Source organism: Anser anser (genome assembly GCF_964211835.1).
Source record: "Anser anser genome assembly, chromosome: 3".
NCBI lineage: Eukaryota > Metazoa > Chordata > Aves > Anseriformes > Anatidae > Anser > Anser anser.
This window is the reverse complement of record NC_139722.1, coordinates 22,146,362-22,168,456: the sequence shown is the minus strand read 5'-3', so window position 1 is coordinate 22,168,456 and position 22,095 is coordinate 22,146,362. Positions and strand designations below refer to the sequence as shown.

Genomic DNA, 22,095 nt, shown 5'->3' with positions numbered 1-22,095 from the left:
ACCGTTTTTCATCTTCTACTTGTATTCCAACAGAGTGGTATTCCCGTAGGCCTCTGCTCTCAGTATCCGAATCGGTTGCTGTTTCCACCTAATTCAACAGAAAAGATACATCCACAGAGTGAGCACCAACAACTCAGCATTACCTGCACTTACTCACAATAAATTATATATTTCCTCTCTTACTGCTACAAAACACCCAGCAATAAATACATAACTTAAATAAGTATTCAGCCTGTTAACATTGGTTTGGTGCTGTGTTTTCTAAAGCTCTGCACAACTACTTGTTTCACCGTGCAGTTCCCTATTTCAGACCTAAGCAGATTCAATTACTCAGGTCAGTGGAAGCAGGGAGTAAGCAGGGTGGCCTGGAAGAGCTGTTGTTAGAACAAGGAATGCACAGGATTGTCCCTTTCTAAATTATTATAAAAAAAATATCTCATTATAGTCCATGATTTACAAAATAAAATAAAAACTCAAGTAGCCCCATAAACTTGCAAGTGATAAAAAGAAATACTGCAATGAAATTTTATCGACAGCTGTGTTGACAAATATAAAGCCATTTAAATGACGTGAAGGATACATCAGAATGCCATATCTCACCTTTTTTAATAACATGGTCCCCAAAATGCTACATCAAGCAATTTATGCACCTTTTAATAGGATTCCCACCTGAAATACACTCAACAAAATACGTACATTTTTCTTCATAACAGTACAGTTTTCTTCATAACTGAGACCACATAGTTACTGCAAATTTCTGTGGGATTTTATATAACACTCCCCACCACCACACCGCCCCCAAGTCTTTGACACAGACATAATGAGTGCCGCAGTATGCAAATTGTATTGAATCAAAGGAGTCAGGAAAAAAAAGAAAGAATTGAACAGACTTTTCCTTTTGAATGATATTTTCTCTGCTAAATTAAATATATATACATATATTATCAGCAACCAGTTTTTCCACATGCACAATTCATGGGTGCAGTAAAAGACTATATCCTATAGTGAAAATAAGACAACTTTTCCTCTTGCAGTAGTGACAGGCACCCCTGGGAGGTGCCCAATGGCCTTTTTAGCTGCTTGTTAGCTGCACAGTCTGAATCCCACTAGGTTTCTGGAAGGATGCAGGGAGAGGGTGGAAGGAGGGTGAGATGCGAGACGTGGACTCTACATCTTGAAGAAGCCAGTTGCTGAAACTTCTCTTTCAATCTTCAAGTGGTATTTCCACGTAAATTCACACTGAAGGGAATTCCAGCCAGTAATCAGTGTACATTCATACTTACCTGGCTGTGGGTGATAGTGACTTTTACAAAAACAGCTAATGCAGAAAGCCTCTAGTAAATGTTACAGTAGGTTTGAACTGTACAGTGTAGCATCAGACACAGGTTTGCAAAAAGCTCTGCATATCAGTATGGTAAGTATCAAGGAAACATTTTCCAGCAATTCCACCTATTCTGCATGAGTTCTAGCGAAAGCACACTCTGTTGACTGTTCCCGCCTCAGGAACTGCATGGAAGCTGGCTACATTCACTTGGACAGGCAGCACAGTGACAGAACAGTTTTTTTTTTTTTTTTTTTTTTGTAAGTTATCAGTCTTGGTAGCAGTCTCCAAGATTTGGCGTTGTCTGTATAAAAAGAAAGGTCCCTCTTGACACTGGCAGTGAAAAATAGACTCAATCACAGAGGTAGGTCGTTTGTGGAAAAAAAAAAAAAAAAGACAAGATTCCTCAGGGCTCACATCATGGCTTAATATGGAGGGACAGGACACTACTTGTCTGGCCAAAGTCAGACAAAAGTAAGATGATAGCAGTCTGCACCAAAGGATATTTTGGGGCATCTCTGTCTTCAGAAAAGGAGTTTAAATGATCGGCAGAAAGAACATCAAAAATACATTTCTAAGGATCTTCTGATTAGATGCATATAAAAGTGTACCAAAGCTAGTGACCTAGACTGACATTATGGTCAATAGTGAGACACTGACAATGTATTAGATACTAAGTCCATTCCTCCCCTTTGACTGCAATGGAAACATCTAGGGTGTTACCTTAGATGTAAATACTATATATCTCTATTATAGATATACTGTTAATTGAAATTAATGCCATGTCTGGCATGTGGGTCAGTGGCAGAAATTCACAAAAACACAGAGATCCTAGTTAGATAGATAATGGGAAAAGGATGTGGATGCTCCATGACTAAATGAAGAGAAGTCAAAACAAGGAAACCGTCTATGTGAGAAATTACAAAAAAGGCAAAAACTTGACAGAAAGCTTGAAAAAAAAAAAAAAGAAAGAAAAGTTGCTGGATGCATCCTCCTGTGGGATGCATCCCATTCTTGTGCCAAATATGAATTAGATTGTGGTTTGACAGTGCCCTCAACAGGAACTGCAGATTTCTCTAGTCTCAGGTGCTTGGGAGTACACACACAGCCTGAATACAAAAAGTAGCTAGAAAATAGAGAGCAATTATAATAAATTTTCAAAAGTATTTGCCTACTGGTAGAAATATTTAGTGACTTAATACAGTTTCAATTTGTAAAATAACTGGAACAATTTCATGTTTATTTTTTTTTCTTATTTATTCAGAAAGAGCACTATAAGCTGGCTTAGCTTGATCAGGTATTTCTAGTAGCTTTACTGCTGCTAGCCCTCTTCAGCTTTCTGAAGCACGATAGATATTGTTAATTTTAGTCATTTATCATTATTTATAAATTTCTGCTATGGAACTATGCTATGCTAGATATGCTATGGATATCTGTATTTCAGTAAATTCTGTGAATGCCTTTCTGTGGAACTACAGTAGGGGTATTTATTACCCAAAGATCAAGTTCTGGTACGACATTATGGAAATAATTTTGGTTTAAAGTATATTTAATGTTAAGTTTATAAAAGAACATAAGAAACTAACTTGATTTAGATTAGGCAGGTTAGATTGTTGGATTAATGGTCAGAGTTGGTAATGTTTATGTTAGAGAAGTATATTTTATTCAGAAATCATCTAGGCATAAACCTGGACATATACAGTATTTGAACTAGTCAAATCAATGCTGAATTTCTGAAAGGAAAAGGGTACTTGAGAAAGAAAACATCTATAGTTAAAACATCTATTTTTAAAAGAGTTTCTTTATTAAAGCCTATTTTATGTAAGCATCTCTGTCAATAGGAGAGCTGAGAAAACTTTTGAAAGACATTAAAGGAAGAAAGGGCTGAAATGTGCTTCAGTTCTCACTGTGCAAGCCTGAATGGACTTTTCTTCATTTTTTAAGCCCGGAATTTCACTAGCAGAGTAGTTGTTATTATTTGTCAAATGAATAATACCACAGGTATGCACATCAGGTTACACCAATGAACAGTCACACAGTCAGAGTGGCTGAGGTTGGAAGGGACCTCTGGAGATCAACTGGTTCCACCCCCTTCCTTAAGCCAGCTCACCTACAGCACACTGCACAGGATCATATCTTGACGGCTTTTGAACATCTCCAGAGAAGGAGACTCCACAACCTCCCTGGGTAACCTGTTGCAGTACTCTCTCACACTCACCATGAAGAAGTTTTTCCTCATATCCAGTTGGAACTTCCTGTGCTTCAGTTTGTGCTGGTTGACTCTTATCCCGTTGCTGGGCAACACTGAAGAGTCCTTCCCCACCCTCTTGGCACCCTCCCTTAGATACTTGTATACGTTGATAATATTCCCCTCTCACTGTTCTCTTCTCTGAGCTAAACAGGCCCAGATCTCTCAGCCTCTCCTCATATGAGAGATGCTCCAGCCCCCTGATCACCTTTGTAGCCCTCCTCTGGAGTCACTCCAGGAGCCCCAGGTCTCTCTTGTACTGGGGAGCCCAGAACTGGACACAACACTCCAGGTGTGGCCTCATGAGGGCTGGGAAGAGGGGGAGGATCACCTCCCTGGATCTGCTGGCAATACTCTTCCTAACGCACCACAGGATACCATTGGCTTTCTTGGCCACAAGGGCACATTGCTGACTCATGGTCAACCTGCTGTCCACCAGGACTCCCAAGTCCTTCTCTGCAGAGCTGTTTTCCAGCAGGTCAGCTCCCAGCCTGTACTACTGCATGGGGTTACTCCTCCCTAGGTGCAGGACCCTGCACCTGGCTTTGTTGAACTTCATGAGGTTCCTCTCAGCCCAACTCTCCAGCTTGTCAAGGTCCCTCTGAATGGCAGCACAAACTTCTGATGTGTCAACCACTCCTCCCAGTTTTGTAACTTCAGCAAACTTGCTGAGGTGCACTCCATCCCTTCATCCAGGTCACTGATGAATAAGTTGAACAGTATTGGACCCTGTACTGACCCTTGCAAGACATCGCCATCTACAGGCCTCCAACTAGACTCTGTGCTGCTGATAACAACCCTTTGAGCTCTGCCGTCCAGCCAGTTCTCAATACACTTCATGCCCACTCATCTAACCCACACTTCCTGAGCTTACCTGCGGATGTTGTGGGAGACAGTGTCAAAAGCCTTGCTGAAATCAAGAAGACAACAGCCAACAGTCTCCCCTCATCTACTCAGCTAGTCATCCCATCATAGAAGGCTATCATACTAGTTAAGCATGATTTCTCCTTGGTGAATCCATGCTGACTACTCCCAATCACCTTTTCTTCCACATGCTTAGAGATGACATCCAGGATGAGCTGTTCCATCACCTTTCCAGACATGGAGTGAGGTTGACTGGCCTGTAGATTACTGTAGTTCTCCTTCTTTCCCTTTTTGAAGACTGGAGTGACATGGGCTTTCTTCCAGTCCTCAGACACCTCTCCTGTTCTCCATGACCTGTCAAAGATGATGGACAGTGGCCTGGATATAACATTTACCAGTTCCCTCAGCACTCATGGGTGCATCCCATCAGGGCCCATGGATATGTGAGTGTCAAATTTGCCTAAATGATCTCTAACCCAATTCTCCTCAAGAAAGGGAAAGTTTTCCTTCCTCCAGAGTTTCTCTCTTGTCTCCAGGGCCTGGGATTCCTGAGGACTGGCCTTAGTAGTAAAGGCTGAATCAAAGAAGGCATTCAGTAACTCTGCTCTCTCTGTATCCTACGTCAGCAGGGTACCCACCCAATTCAGCAGCAGGCCCATAGGCCCTTTTGCTAGTGATGTATTTGGAGAAGCCATTCTTGTTGTCCTTGACATTCCTTGGGAGGGATGGGTCCAAATGGGTCTTAGCTTTCCTTGTTGCATTACTGTATACTCCGACAATATTCCTATGTTCCTTCCAAGTGGCCTGTCTCCTTTTACATATTCCATATACTTCCTTCTTCTGTTTGAGTTTTGCCAGGAGTTCCTTGTTCATCCATCTCTTTGCCTGAATAATGGTGATGCACTTGAGTTTAGAGGAAGTGAAGCTTGAATATTAACCAGGTCTCTTGGACCCCCCTGCCTTTTAGGGCCCTAACCCATGAGATCCCTCCAAGAATGTCCCTGAAAAGGCCAAAGTTTGCTCTCCTGAAGACTATAGTTGTAATCCTATTTATTGCCCTGCTTTCTCTATGCAAGATTCTGAACTCCAGCATCTCATGGTCAGTGCAGGGGCAACCCTCACCAGTCCTTCTTTGTTAGTACAAGGTCCAGCAGAACACCTCTCTTCACTGGCTCCTCCACCACCTGTGTCAAAAAGTTATCATCAGTGCCCTGCAGGAACCTCTTGCACTGTTTGTACCTAGCTGTGTTGTCTTTCTGGCAGATATCAGGGTAGTTGAAGTCCTCTATGAGAACTAGGGCTGGTGATCATGAGGTGACTTCCATCTGTCTATAGAAGGCCTCACCAACTTCTTCGTCCTGATCAGGTTGACCTGTAGCAAACACTCACAAGAGTATCATCCATGTTAGCCTGCCCTTTTCTCTTTACCCATATGCTCATAAACTCTCTAGCACTGTCTTTTGTAGTGTAGTCTAGGTGGAGATAACACTTTAAATGAAGAGTTTAGTGTGAGACTATGGTCATTTTCCCATTTTTCTGATGGGAAAGATGGTAAAAGTACACAACAGCAAAAATTCAGGTATGCTTCTAGAACTGAATGGATCAAGAATCTGGGAGCCAGAAGTGGGCCAAGAATCTAAGCTGACTTATGGCAAGGAGGCTTTAATTTTGCTCATTGGGTCTAATCCACTGCATCAGAAATCTGTAGGAATGGACTGGAAACTGTCAAATTATGGCCCAAAGGTCATCCTGTAGGAACAGCAGCAAAACTCATTTAATAGTTTCAAATGATTCAGTGACCACATTTTTTGCAATGGTATCAACTGGTGTGATGATGTGAGAAAACACTTATGTGTACAAAATATTGTAAATCATTTTCCTTTTGTCTATTTGTGCTTTTTTTTTTTTTTTTTTTTTTTTACTGTTAAAGACACTGACATTTTCCCACCTGGCAGTCTTGTGCCTTCCGTTCCTTCTAAAGCACTGCACCTCCTTCACAGGGGGATGCCCTCAGGATGACCATTTCTGCATACCATACTCCTTAGATCTATTGAATGAGTCTTGTGGGATGAGGTGGGCGACAGAGCACTGGAAATGGAAGTGGTCTAAGGAAGGTCAGTAGTATCATACCTGCGGGGCTAAGGTACAGCTAGTAACAGACTGTAGAGGTCAATAGACAAAGAAAAAATTGGCTTCCACAAGGATGTCTCAGTGGCTCATACATAATGCTGTTGGAAACATGATGGTCCAAAGATGTAAACAAGAAAACGTCCATATGGAGAAGATCAGTTTGGCCAACTGATATTGTCAGAACAAAGCAGGCAGACTGGCAACACACACTTTTCTTTCATTTTGCATAGCAAAAGCATATCTGTTTTTGCCAGCTACGTTGGTTTAGTGACATATAGCATGTCTTCTTTTGAACTCTTCTTCTGATGTGTGGAAGCCAATTTCCCTTTTATATTTGGGATGGGCTGGTGTCTTTCCATTGATGTAACATGTCCAGGAAAAGTCCTTCTCATTTACCTGTTTTTAAGTGTTTTCTTATTTGTATTTCACCTGGAAGTATATCCTGAATAATTTGCCGAAAATATGTAACTGTCACTTGGAATCACAAGAATAATGGAAGTAATATACTCTAAAATTTTATTCTAAACAAAATTATCAGGAAAGTGATGGTCCAGGTACCAAAACAGAAATGGCATTGGATACCTATAAATATAAATACTTACCGAATTATCCTTCCCTCCAGTTTGCCAAGACTGACAATGACTAAATGACCTGACGATTGCTTTCATATTTTAATGCTTTCATTTCATTTCTGTGCTTTGTAACAGCAGGAGAATGCCAAACATTTTTTTTGTGTGTGTGTGTGTGTGCAATCTAGTACTGCAAATATTGTAACAATCAAAACAAAAAATCTAGAAAAAGGAAGCAAATGCCAATGCAAGTAAAAATGGGAAATAAAAATATTCACTCACAAAGAAACAAATGAATAAATAAATTGCATTTCTGAGTGACAGATAGTAAAAAGACCGCTGCTAGAACACAGCAGGAAACTCTTTAAGTTAAATCAGATTGGCCAAGCTAGATTCAAATGAACAGAGTAGAAAAAGTCATATGTTTGGTTTGATTGTGCGGCTCCTGAAACTTAAAGAGGCCTTAATAGATCTATTGTTAGTATCCATGACTCATTATTGTTTTGTATTCTAAAAGCCTTGCATGCATCACATGTATTCTAAAAGCCTTAATATTTGAAAATTGGGCCGAGATCTCAGCAAAGCAAAATATTGTGACAAATTATATGTCCATCTGGTTAACAGGGAGTCTCACAAAGAAGAGGAAACAACAAGATCATCAGAAACTGACCAGAAGCAGAAGAATGGGAGTACATCTAAACTATCAGATTATCTTCCTCTCTTCTTGCAAACAAAGAACTAAAACTTCTTTAAAATGCAGTTCTTATGCTTTGAAAAATGTTTTATGGGCTAATAGTATGTCATTCACAGTAGGTGTATTGGTGCATTTTGTTATAACTTCTGTCTTAATTGTTTTACCTTTCACAAAGACCAAATACTCCTCTTCACTGGTTTTGCTATCAACACATGGAGCATACAACACTGTAAAACCTCTGTGACCAGTCACTACTGAATGATCTAGCTCAAAATTCGAAAGCTAAGTAACAGATACTGGCACTGATTCAGTAATAAATGACCCACGAATAAATTATATTTACACCAAATTATTTGAATAAGTGCACATCAGTATTGCACATAACTTACTTGTTAAAATCAATCTTGGTTTGCTTATAGACACTCATTCTAGTAAAGGAAGTACACACTGACTAAACTATTTCCACAAATTCTTGGTAAGCTTTCCTAGCTGGCAATTTTTAGCTGTGTGAAAGCAATCCTTACTTTTGTGTTAAAGTATTATTCTGCTCTTAAACATGAGCACTGCAACATAGCGTTGCAGTGTCCTAAAAATTACAGCCTAAGTAAGCTTCAATACGTACTGTCTCTGAGGGAAGTTCAAAGTTAATATATGCAGCACATAAGGAAACAGATTTTAACCTGGTATCTTTTGCTTTTCTCTCATAAGCGTCAGTAATAAGAGTCCTTCAGGCCACATTATCTCTCCCCATGCAACTTCACTGCCCTCAATGGGTTTTCACTGCTGTAGTTGATGTGTTCTATAATTAGAATTTAATAAACAATCTCTCCGATGATGCACAGGAAGGAAAATAATTCACCTTCCCTCTCTTGCATAGGCTTCTCAGTGGTAACGAGAAAAAAAAAAAAAAAAGAAAACACTACATTTGATACTAGATCAAGTAAATCCAATTGTGAATGCATAAAACCATTCTTAGGTAAAGAGATCTCATTTGTATGCAGTGATTTCAAAGCAGGAAAAATACTTCAAATAAAACTACAGTACTAACTTCTACTGCTTTAATTAACTAAAAGAAAACTTTCATCAGCCAAAAAGCATATACTCTTTCAAAATATTTTTTTTAGAAACACACGAATTATACCCACACTTGCATGCTTATGATTTTTTGTCTTACCACAAGGCACAATTTTGCTACTCTAGTACTCTAGTACTCTATACTCTAGTAGAGCATCTGGACAGGTCAAATACCTTTCATGGAATGGTTAAGTGCTAATTACACAATACATCATACACCAGGTTGAAAACTTTCAAGGATCTTTTAAGAAAGTGCTTTGTGCTAAAAATTCTTGCCAGAGTTTAGAAATGGGGTCTGTGTCAAGCTTATATGAGATAGTAACAACAGAGTGATGCACACAGCAGTGATTACTCGTAACTTTTTTGGTTCCACAATGCTATGTGGTAAATTGTTCCGAACCAATAAATGTTATGCAAGGCAACTTTCTGGGCTTTCCCCACTTAGAAAGTCTCATTATGTTAAATGGCAGTTAACAAAATGAGCAACAGTAATTTGTGAAAAGAGTAAAAAATTAGATGTCTTTAAAATAACCATAGCTTTGTTTTAACTACTACTCCAACTGCTAAACTCCTTAACATTAAAGGAGGCTGAAAGGCAGCCACTGGCTGGGAACTCCTCTAGCTGGCTAAGCCTGTGAATTCTCACTCATATATATATATATATAAGGGTCTTTAAACTTAAGACCAAAGACCTTAACTTCAAAAGTCAAGTTTTAGCCTCTGTACCATGGATGCACTACCAAAATTTTCGTTGACTTCTACAGGCCAAGGACTTCACACACTTGTCTCCCAGAGCAGCAGTCTGAAGAGGATTTTAGGAAAACCTCAAAGATTTTATGCTTACCTCTAAAAGATTGGATCATTTATGATTTAAAGACCAGTGAAATCAATGGGAATATTTCTTTTGATTGCTATGTGTACACTGCAGTAGAACACTGGCAAGGACGATACAACCTAAACAGTACAAAGAAAATGAAGATACTCATCTTGGTAAGTATGCTATGCGGGTGTACAATGCTTTGCCTTAATGGTACATTCCAGTTTGAGGCTGCAGAATTTCTTGAACTGAGTTTTTAACATAACATGATAATTATATATATATAATATACACGATAATTATATATATATTCAAAGATCACCTTATGACAAAAAAAATTAAGCTGGCAAGTTGTTGCAAGTTGTCATTCCTCCTGAATACAGCTTGGATTTAGAACAATTTATTCAATGAAGATCCTGGAGGGAAAAAAAACACCACAACCCTAGATACTTTGAAGATCCATCTCCTGATGATAAATGAAGATGACAGAGTCCGTTCTCTATGCTACAATTAGTACTCATCTCCAAAAGTATCATCATGAATCAGTCTCCATACTTACAACATTTGTTCCCATATCATCTACTTCCAGGATTTCTCATCATTTGGAGAAGTCCTGATGTCTTTTAAATAGAGAAGAAACAAAGGACTACATATTTTGAAATACTTGTAATAAACAAGAAACTAATTTCTTGACGTGTTTTCTCATATTTTTTACAATCCAAATGCTTTTAATTTGAAATGGTTTATAGCTAGAGCTGTTTTTGAATGTTAGTCATTAGCATATATACAAGGATATGCTAAAGAGCAAGGAAAAATCCCTGAAAAAGTATATCAGTAATAACCTTGCTCTAGACTTACTGGTTACTCTAGAAAATCTCCACCCTCCATTTTAATTCAAATACTTTGATAAGCCTTCAGCTGTCATGAAAGAAGACAGATATAAAGATTAGTGTTACTGGTGTCACTAGAGTTTAACTATTTATTATATATATATTCTTAAAAATACCAACTATATTTTTAATCCCAGAATCAGTATTTTGCAATTTGCTTGAATATGTGAATTGACAGGTTTTTGTTTTTTTTTTTTTTTTTCAAATTCCTGCTGATATGTCTGACAATATTCCTCTTGATTTAAATATGGGTGTTAACAAAAAAAAAGAAAAAATCAAACCTAAGACCAACAGCTATTTTTTGTATTTTTTGAGGGGGAAACTTTGTTTCTGAAGCTTTTTTTGTGTGTGCAAAATTCTCAGCTAGATAGGGCTAACATACCATGAGCGGGGTTACCATGGCTGTGCTGTTCTCTGTCCTTGTAAACTGGATTCTACTGATAATTTACAGAAAATCCAATGCTCCCCTAGAGAGTTGGGCTCCCTGTGCATGTGCATACCAATCCTATGGCACATACATACTGTGCTAGGACTTTTATAAAGGGCATTTGTTAACAATATGCACAGTACACAAATCATATCTCCCAAAGACATGGCAGCCCTAGGCTGTGTCCATAGCAGTTCTACACTCAGAGGCAGCACTGGTCATTCTCTATCTTTGTGCCTCTCTGCTACTGTATGAAACTTTGTGGGCAAACATTCTCACACCAATATGTTAAAGGAATGAAACATCAAAAAAATGCACAAATTAACCATCCTGATAGCAAAATAATTAATGCAAATTAATGCAAATTAAATGCATTACCCTAGCATGGCATGCTAATGAGAAAACAAGTCATTTAGTCAATCAAGGAAATATGCAAATAAAAAACATCCTTTTCTGAGGTGCTTTGATGCAGAAGTCTAAAAGAAAAGAAATACCTCTGCTGTATTTTTGGGATATTAGTTACTGTTTATGTAGTTTGCAATAAGGGTATACTAACCTGTGTTTTTATTCCATACAAACTAGGCAACAAAAATATGACAAAATGTATTTTCTGCTTAGACATGCTGCAGAAAGATATTTTTCACACTAAGTGAAGCTTGAAACTCACTGCAGGAAAAACAAAACAAAACAAAACAAACAAACAAACAAACAAAAAAAACACACAAAAAACCGAACAGCCCTAAAATACACTACCAGGATACTGCGTTGAGAGTAATTTCACAATTTTAACCTTATTTAATGTCAAATGTTGCAACTAAGGAGCTAGTACTTCTCATAAGATAACAGCACATCCTTCTATGACATGCTGTTGCAAACGTTTGCCATTTTCAGCGTGTGCACCTGAGGACCAGCATTATGGGCCAGGCATCAGATGATGGGTTGATACAGAAGATCCTCTGCCTCCATGGAAATCATTGCACAGATGTTTTTGCAGATTAGAAACACTTATTCTTAAACACACCAAAAAACAAGAAGGGTCAGAACCCAGTGAGAAGTGGATGTCATCACCTGCAGTATGAAACAGGATCAAGTGATGTAATCAAAGTTTCAGAATTAATTGTTGAAATACCAGGACAGACTGAAGTAAGACACTCTTAATGTTAAATATTGTTGCTGTGCACGGCTGCTGTAAAGAAGAGATAAGAACAACACTAGATACAATTCCTTTCTGACGAGTTTCAGGTCAGAGGCTAAAAGGTACCAAAAATAACTTCCTGCTCTTTTGAGCTTTTCACCTTTATCTGCTAAGCCCCTTCTCTGAACGATATAGGATACTCTAATTACTTTTTAAAACGTCTTAATAGTAGCCATCTGCATATTCTACCATTGCTGTAATTTTTAAATTGCATTCTGCTCTTCTGTATGTAAAGAAGCAGAAGCCAACACTTTTTATGATGAGAAATGGACAAGCAGCTTGCTGACAGGGGCTAGGTATTCCTGTTAGTCTAACGTTGTGGAACAGCAACATTATACTACAGAGTGATGTTCAATCGGTAGCTGTGACATGCTTAAGCCACATATTTTTCTCTGGCTGAATCTTGAAATTAATGGAAACAAAATACTCACTTTTTAAGAAAATAATAATAACTTTTATGCACTTCCTTGTAGATGAACAGTCACTCACTGGGCTTAGTTGCATGGGCCCAGTGAGAGAACAGATCACGCTCTCCAGATCTATGCTGCCATCTCTACTATATCTGTAGCTATGCCATAATACATAACATTATCACTGATTTGGCAAAAGTAGAGATTTTTAAGCACAAAAGCGAACCCCATGATGTAAAGGGGGATATTCACATATATAAAATTAAATATGTGTTTAAGTAAAAGTAGAATAGAAACGTTAATTTCCATCCACATCCTGTGTTTCAACAGAATGAACTTTCTGAGAGTTCAACTTTCTGATTTTTATTACTACTTGGTATTTCCTAGATATTTAAACAAGTTATTACTACTACCTATCTAGTGCCTCCCATTCAATGGAGGAAATATGCAAAATCTGCATTGGGAATCATTTCATTCCCTTGACACAACACAATGTTGCTGAACTTTCCGTAGTCTGACAGACATTTTGCAAGATATGGTTACATGGTGGGCAAATGGGTGAATACTCAAAGGCTGTCCTTGTTGATGTTATTTCATTACTGGCCATGCTGTAGCTATATCAGTAAGTTCCTTTCCTTTCCTTGGTACCTTCTCCCTAGCAGAACACCTGTTACTGAAAGCAGGGTGGTGATGTTCTTTTTAGGTAGAATAATTGTTGAGGATCCATCAGCACCACACATTTTCCAAGGTCAAAAGAGAAAGATAATGGAAAAAATACAGTGAAGCATTTTAAAGCAGGCATAATTCTATAAAAAGGACTGAATTCATGGAGGGAAGGAGATGAACATGCTGTTCACCTGTAGCTCTGCAGTATAATTTTCATATCAAGTGCTAATGACAGGTAACCTCCCTAGAGATTTATTCATTCATTTTCTTCCAGGTACAGCATATTAGCGGAAGACTTCCCCGCACAGCCACGTCGCCATGATGTGAATTACAATTAACGCCAGGCAGCCAGGGGTTGTTTGTTAGATTATTAGAGCCAGCGAAGCTGAATGACTCATTCTATGCTATTTGCAGAAAGAAGGCAAGCAATTCATCACAAAACAGATGCTAATGATAGGCTACCTGGATCCCTATAGAGGAACGCCGGCTCTTGAGAAACTCCTCTGCTTTTGTCACGAGGATGGCCTTGTCACTGGTTCGTATGGAGGCACCCTCCGACGCATGGCGCTGCGCAGCTGCAGTCTCCAAGGCAAGATTCATGGCCTTGTTACTGTCCAAACTGTCTGTGGAGTTGTACATCCCTCGCCCATCCTGAGGCCACGGGGAAATCCTCTGAGTCCGGCTGTCGTGGTACGCATCCTGGGTGGATTCTGTGCTGCTCTGGGCCGTGACTGAGATCAGTGGCTTGGACGTGGTACGCGGGGGTACCGGTGGCGGTGTTTTTTTGTAACTTGTGTAAGTTACAGCTATGGAAAGAATTAAAAATAAAAAATAAAAAAAGAGAGAAATCGAGATTAGTCTGGTGGAAAACTCACAACATTTTCACCTTAACGTTAAGGTTATGCTACTTGAAAATGAAGACGGTACAACATAGTGCTCCTTGTGAACCTCGCCGTTAGTTCAGAGCATCTCAGAGTCAGACGGGTATCCATAGCAACATTTTATTTCATCCAGGAAGCAAGGGGTGGAAATGGGAGTCCCAGATTATGGTGAAGATGAAAGGGAGTTAGTGAGGATTTGTGTGTGTGTGTCTAAGCCTCGAGACTAGGGCTGGGCAGGTACATGCTGGAGCTGCTGAGGTGGTTTCTGCATGGGGTAAAGCTGATAAGAGAAATAAAGGGATTTTTTTTTTTATTCTCTTGTATTAATCTGAACTGTAGGCTTGGTATCAATGCAGTGTATTAAAGAAAGTAATGTCAATATACTGGAACAGAACAGAAACTTCTACTTCATGCCACACTTTAACCTCTAGAAGTACTTCCAGGTGGACCGATTACTTACACAAGAAGCCTCTGTTTTAAAAATATACAATATATTTAACACAAGAAATTTCAGGCATGCAATATTTTATTATATGAAAAGCTACTAGATACATGTATAGCAACAACAAAAATAATAAATAATACCAAAACCAGTGACATTTTATCTGTTGTCTTGTAGTAAGCCTTAAACCTTAGAACATACGTCGAAGAGTTATATACTTAAATGCAGATAATATGGAAATACAGATATAAAAATGGGTCTGAAACACTAGGAGAACTGGATACACATGAGTAGTAGTAAGAATTTTAGTCTGATGAGCAGAAAATGTCTGAGGCTGCTTTGATGTGGATCTTGTCTTGGAGAAAAAGGGTCAATAAAACATGCAAGAAAACTCTACAGGATGCAGGATTCTGCCAGTACTGTGTCCTTATAAAATTTTTGAGATTTCATAGAGATAGATATTTAGTGATTAATATCACACAGTTCAGTTATCTAATTGCTTAAGCCCTCTATACTATTCTTGTACTAATATAAGTATTTCTGTTGTGGAAGTGCTTTTTCCCCCAAGAACATATACTCAAATTCGTAAAATTATTGACTGATACAAAAGTGCATTGTCATATAGCTTTCTACATTCCTGTAGAAGAAAATCAAACCCAAATCATATCCCATATAATTACAGGAACATAAAGAAAATTATTATATTTTCTTGTATCAAAAATCCTGAAACAGCATATTATATACATGTAGAGATCAGGATAAAGAATGACTTAACATAAAGGTTTGCCTTTTTCAGGTGTTTTTAAATGTATTGGACATTACAAGGGTGACTCTGGTAACCTTGGAATTGGGGTTACTTAACTCCAACAGAGATCCTACAAATGTTCCTCTTCTCATTATACAGACATGATGTGATAAGCAATGCAGTCACAAGGAACACCTTTCCAGTTGTGCTTTTTAATATCAGTCTATGTTGCAGCTCTCTGGAGGGAAGAGACAGGTTTAGGAATTTGCTAATACTTGGGACCACTGAGCCTGACTGACTAGGCCAGCATAATAGAAAAGCGAGCCTAGAGAAAGCTGTTCTTAAATTTTGATTCTTGATAATCATAAATAAAGCAGTGTTCATAAATAAAAGAGAGTGAGGCAGAGCTAGGAAGTGAAAACCTTCATTTGACGCACATTTTGAATTACTACTGATGTAGCTCAATTCTGGTAGAGATTTAAACAGAGTCTTGCTCTGAGCTAAATTGCTCTAACAGAGGGAAACACGTGAAAGCATGCTCTTCAGATTCAGGGACTGTGTGCATTTCTGAAGTGCAGTTTTGTTGTCCTATCACAAATCTTATCTCCTGTCAGTTTTGTAACCAGCAGTTAAGAAGAAAGAAAACCCCAATATTTTTCAACTGCTTTAGGGAATACAAGAAGCTCATGAAAGAAGGGAGAGACTGTAATGCTTGGAAATTATGACAGTGTCTTAGGAGCTTAAGCAATGTCTTTAAGTAATGTTTCCATTAAAGGAGTTGCCACAATACTGTTCCCTCACTTCCCCCTGCAAATGTAGATGCAAGTGATCAAAATGCTGGGAAACATTAGGAATAGAGAAAATGGGGAAAAATAGAGTCAGTGAAATCCAGATATGAAAGCTACTTTTATCTATAGCATGAGACAGGTTATCACCGTTATAACTAATTTACTGTTTTTACCAACTATCTTCATCCAGTGAATAATGAAATATATGGTGAATGTGATAATGAAACACCACAAGCAAGTGTATCCCTGCTACTCTGGTAGCAGATCACTTTTCTATCTAATTAACATCAGTGTTAAAAGTGTTAAAACTGTGTGGCAACACTCCATAGCTACTTCATTTTCATTCACATTTTTAAAAAAGATTGATTCTCCATGTGGAAAAACCAAACAGCAAAACAGTCACTTGCTCTTTTTTTTTTTTTTTCTACCAAGGATTGAACATCGAATTTTGGAAATTCCCGATTTTTTTTCAGTGGGGTGATACATCTTAGATTCACACAATATTGCTGTTACTGTGGTATTCTGGCAAGCATTTGATCATGAACACTAAAAAGGAATTAGATTAAAACAAGCAAACAAAAAAGCCACAAGCATATTCGACAAGGAGAAGTAAACAGTAGAAAGACTGAAAGTTGATGAGAAACTGTATGCATATTCACAGTGAAATATGGCAGAAAGAAATCCAGTTAATTTCTAAGCTACAATCACAGAGATCAAATGTAGAGCAGGGAATAACAAATCCATCTCTGCACTGTTAATGAGTTCATATATGGACCAACAGTTTCAGAGCCACAGAAATCTGGGACTAATTGGAGACTAACAAAATCAGGTAAGAGGATGGAGGCGTGGATTTACGAGGCAAATCTTACCACCAAATTCTATTTGCTTTAATCACTCAAGCTGTTCCAGGGAAGTAAATAGGCTAACTTAAATGAATAATGTGACTGAGACGGGTCTTAAATAATCTTGGTATGTGTTACTGACTTAAGAGATAACTGTAATAAATTAAGAATATGCTACAGGAGGAAAGTAACCATCAAACCCATATTTTTATTGTTCATTCTTGGTCTTAGGTCTCTAATAATAAGTGTTGACTTAAGATCCAAAGCATGAAATTTTATGTCACTTTCAAATATTTTTGTAATTAATTGTTACTTCAGTGAACGTTCCTGTTATCAGAAGTAATGTCTGTTTGTAACAGCTCTAATTCTTGTCCCCAGTGGACATAAGTACCATGGGAAGTCCATATATTGGAAGAAACATTTCTTTTTCCTAATAGGAAAGGAACTTCCTCTTCATTTCTCATCCCCTTCTTATGCTGGTGGAGAGAAGTTCCTGTCAGCTTTGCATGATTTGCTACTTTGCAAATTTTATTGGTCTTAGTGGTTGTTAGTTCAAAGTAAGCATATAAAACCTCCTCAGTGTTGCTTCATGTCTTCCCCATGTTTTGGTCCATCAGCCTACAAACTCCAGAGCAGAGTTTTGCAAACCCAGCACTGAGGTTTGGCCAAGGGCAGTGCCCAAGGCCTTACAGGGAGTCGGGGCAGAAAACTGAACTGGGATAAATGGGGATGGAGCATCCTAGTCTTAAGTCAGGGTGTCAGGGGACAAGCAGGGTGTCAGAGCCAGCACAACAACTGCAGAGGAGATATAGCACAAGGATGGGGACATGCAAAAGCAGAGCATCAGGAGGGCAGAGCTGCCTCGGTACAACTTCAGACTGATTTAAGATGTGGACATCAGCATAAGTAGAGGCATGGTTCATATTTTGACATGCAAAACATAAATCCTGGATAATTTTTTTTTTTTTTTACAGGGCTCACAGAACATGACCTGAGATTTCTGTTTATTTTATTACTATTTTCTGAGGAGTTTTGGTGTGCACATGCTGGGCACTCCTGATATTTCACCAATCCTGCTGCTGAAGAATGAGGCTCAAGCAAAGCAAAAGCAATGCCATTCTGTCACACTGTTAATCAGTTTGTAAAATCTGCAGCTGCTCTGAAATGCAAAGAGAAAAAGAGTAGACAGCACGAGAGGAAAATATATCTTTTTAATGTTTAAACTGAACACAGAAGGAATTATGAAAAAGAAATTGAATCTTTCCTTCCTGTTGTATTCAAAGGCAATCTTAATATAGAAAGCTGATTTTTTTTTGGTCTTTTTTAATAAAGCAGGAAAAATTATTTTTGGAAATCAAAGGATACAGTCTGTCTCCATCTGTTAGCTAATAATAATAATAAAAAAGATAAAAATTGTCAAAAAACATTCTTCTAATTCTAACTGCATGGCTATTTCCGACTTCCATTTGAATCAAAGCATTAACTGTTCAGGCACTTGCACTTCAGTATAAATATATGCAATCAGCTCCATTGGATCTTCCTTTAGGAAAGAACATTTGAAGATGGAGAGAAAACAAAATGGTTCTGTGCTGCTTCATGGTGGGCTAGACTAAATGATGATGAAAACCATGTATAAATTGTTTAGGTAGCATGGCAGCATAATGTGCATTAATTTGGCTCTCAGGCAGGAAAAGGTGTAACACATCAATTTGTTCTCGTAAGGATCATTGCCTTTATGCAAAGAGGGCAGTGCCCATTTATGTCGGCTCCAGTTATCTTCTCCCAGCACGCAAGTTATGCTTGATACCTTAACGGCCAGATGACCACTTCCCCCCTCACATACACAAGATTCCCTGTCAGTGCTGAATCTGGCACAGCAATGGCTACAAGTGACATGCTCTGTAAAACACATTAATCTCTTTTATGTTCTTTGTGATACCAGCTGGGAAGCATCGGTCAGAAGCAGAGAATCAGGTATTATGGAAACAGCAGTAACCAAGAGGACAAACACAGCACTGGAGAACTAACGGTTTGGACATATACAGTAGAACTGCAAGGAAAGTTTCCCAATAGTTCTTAATTAACTGGAAGTTTTGTTATTTACTTGATATACCTGGAGCAGAATATCCCTCTTAATCTGCACTGCATTTGACTAAACTTGCTTAAGGTTGCTGTTGCTACTGTAGAAATAGCTGTAGAAATCAGTCAGTTATGCTGCCTGTATTTCAGTGCAAACACAGCTTGTACTAGAAATAAAATGACTAAAATGATTCAATTCAGATATAACTTCAGGTTATCCATAGAGATTTAAAGACAAAAGAGAGAAGGAGAGACTTGATACATTTGATGAAATATCAGTGGCTGTAGGTGACATTCAGAACACCTTTCAAAAGGCAGCCTTTTTATAAATCACTGCTGTTGGTCCATTTGCCAGATATAATCACCTGAGGGGCTTTCACAAATCAATATAACCACTAAGCACTTAGTCAAAATAACATTATTTAGGCTGAGATCACAAAGTTAACTGGATGATGAATTTACATAAAAGCACCATCAATTAAAGGAAACGGTTGTCCCTTATGACACATGGCAGGAGTAAACCGTACTTTTAGTTTTGCAAGGAGGCTTATTCAGAAGCAGGATAATTACTCTGCAGGGAGCACGGCGCTGCCCTGGAGGCAGAGCTCCCCGGGGCACGCTGCTGCAGGCAGACAGGATTTCTCCGAGGAACCACAGCACCGAAGGAAACACCGTGAGGGCTCCTAGGCTAATGCTAGGTCTTCTGTTTCACACAGGGAAGGTGAATGCTAATGCTACAACCATCTCAGAAGAGGAAAAAGAGACCTTTCTGTAATGAAATGCCACAGTTAAATCTAACCCTGCATGAAAAGCTTACTCAGCTGTCGGTATAGCCTTTTGACCATGCTGAACATTGTTCTAGGCAAAGGTTTTCACAGTCACAGATAACATGGCTGTTCTTCAAATGCCCCGAAGTTCCTTCATTATGTGCCATCATGGTCATCAGGACTTCTGATCTGCTCTTAAACTAAAAAGGCACTTGTGGATGTACAACAGCTACCTCCCAAAGCAAAGAATGATGAACATTTCAATACCATCAAGGAACGAAACAGGACTTCTGAGAAAAGACATCCCATCCACTGAAAGAGTTAATTTCACACTAAGAGAATAAACTGTTTGATCATTTTTCTACTAATCCATGCATGTCAAAAATAAGAATACAAGACTCTATTGAAAAGAGAGGATGTTGGGACACATCTTCCTATTTGTGACTATTGTCAGCTCCCATTATACACTGGTTTCTGATGAAAAATATAATTAAAAGCAGAATGAGGTGTCACACTGGTCAGTTTAATTTTTACAAAAACAGTCTGTCTTTTCCTAAAGTCAGATGCTAAAGTGTTAGAAAAGGGGTTTCCTTCTTGGGTTAGTTGTACCTTTAAAGTTCACTCCAAATGAGGTGATTTAGAAATGCTTAGTTTTGTTACTTGTAGCGCCTTGTTACTTAATTAAGAAAAAGTGATCAGCTACAATGAGGGGGAAACGTTAAGATAAATTAGTCTGTACCTAGTCTGCCGTTTTAGATATGTGCCATCAGTGGCTACCTCAAAACCTACACCTTTGATTTGGGGGTTACTTCCTTTTTCCAGTGCTGCAGCAGGATGTGCTCAGGCTCTACCCAGAAAAAAACATCTCGCTCCATTACTTGACCCTAGGCAGCGCTAACTGAATGTAAATGACTGTCCTTCAAGCTCACATCCACTTCTTACTTAAATTGAAACCACAGCTGCATGTGAATGTAGAGCGGGCAAGGAAGATGCCACATTTCAGTACAACCTTGATTTCTCCAGCCTTCCTCTTTGCTGCTCCCTGGGAAGATCCACACTTTTGCTTGTTGCTTTGCTAGTGAAAGATCCTGCTATTTCTGAAGGATTTTCATGTTCAAGAGTTTCTCCATTTGCAAGGTTATGAGAGTGTTTTTTTGAACTGTAAGGAGATTCAAACCTTGTAAAAATAGTCATTAAAACTTACCGATGTCATACTGTGCTTGAAATTCAAGAGAGAATTTTGTTTTTAAATATATTAATAATTTTAATGGAATCTACGGTTGATTTCCTTCAAACACAATCAGAGGGTTACTTTGTTTTTATTACTGTATCTTCCTGCTTTCTGCCTTTTCCCATTCTGTCCTCCGCAGTGAATCCTAGCCAATAAAGGAGACAGGAATCTTTCCATCTCAGTTGAGATAAAATATTTTTATGCTTGGATATCTGTGAAAAGAATCCTGTTTCTTGCTTTCCAGACCAAGCAGTAAGAAACAGACGATACATCTATGATGATATTTTTATGAGATATTTTCTCAGAAAGACTGCTTGCACCCAGATGAGATTTACCAGCATGTTTTATCTGACGGGCTACATTTTGCTTAAGCTACATAAAGCAAGGCATTGTCTGGGTGGTAAGCATTTATAACATTATAATTGTAACTTTATTGTAACATTATTATAACTTTGTTTATCTTTTTCTCCCTGATGGGTATTTTACATGTATTATGTTTAGGTAAACTTGGATATTTGTCAGACACTAAAGTCAGATGTTAATTGATCGGGATCTCACATTGCTATGTCTCAACATGATGGTCTCATGTCATAGGCCATGGGAGCAAAGCACTGCATTTATCCTGTGCCATTTTTTAAAGTAGGGTTTTATAGTAGCAATCGGTTTTATCATACTTTGAAGACACAGTCAGTATGTGAGAACTATGAAGTGGAATCCATCTCACCTCACATTAGCCATTTAAAAGACAGTCATCCAACTCTTAAGTTGTCTGATCTCTTTAGAATTCCCAGGAGAAAAATAAGCAGTTACGGGGGAAATTCTGTTTTCATCTTAGATGTTTTTATTATTGTTATTATTATTTTTACCAGGCAATGAATCATTTTATGCAGGTAAAAAGAATCAGGGACAACCAGCTCAAATCAGGACAATTCTGAAATGCCTACATAGCTGAGATCCAACCTATGTGCTCCATCCAGCCACTCTGTCCCTATGAAGGCACCGGTAGGACTCTGGC

The 22,095-nt window shown here is 38.5% G+C and overlaps 1 protein-coding gene across 1 annotated transcript in view; it reads right to left on the bottom strand.

The window, feature by feature from the left end:
* The window catches only part of DLGAP2 (DLG associated protein 2), a 465,089-nt gene that overhangs the window by 25,110 nt on the left and 417,884 nt on the right, over positions 1 to 22,095 (bottom strand). Inside the window, exons 10-11 of the mRNA XM_083831130.1 lie at positions 13,768 to 14,111; positions 3 to 88 (exon numbers count right to left, since the gene is read on the bottom strand). Coding sequence (XP_083687256.1) covers positions 3 to 88; positions 13,768 to 14,111 — 430 coding nt within the window. The remainder of the gene's footprint in view (positions 1 to 2; positions 89 to 13,767; positions 14,112 to 22,095) is intronic.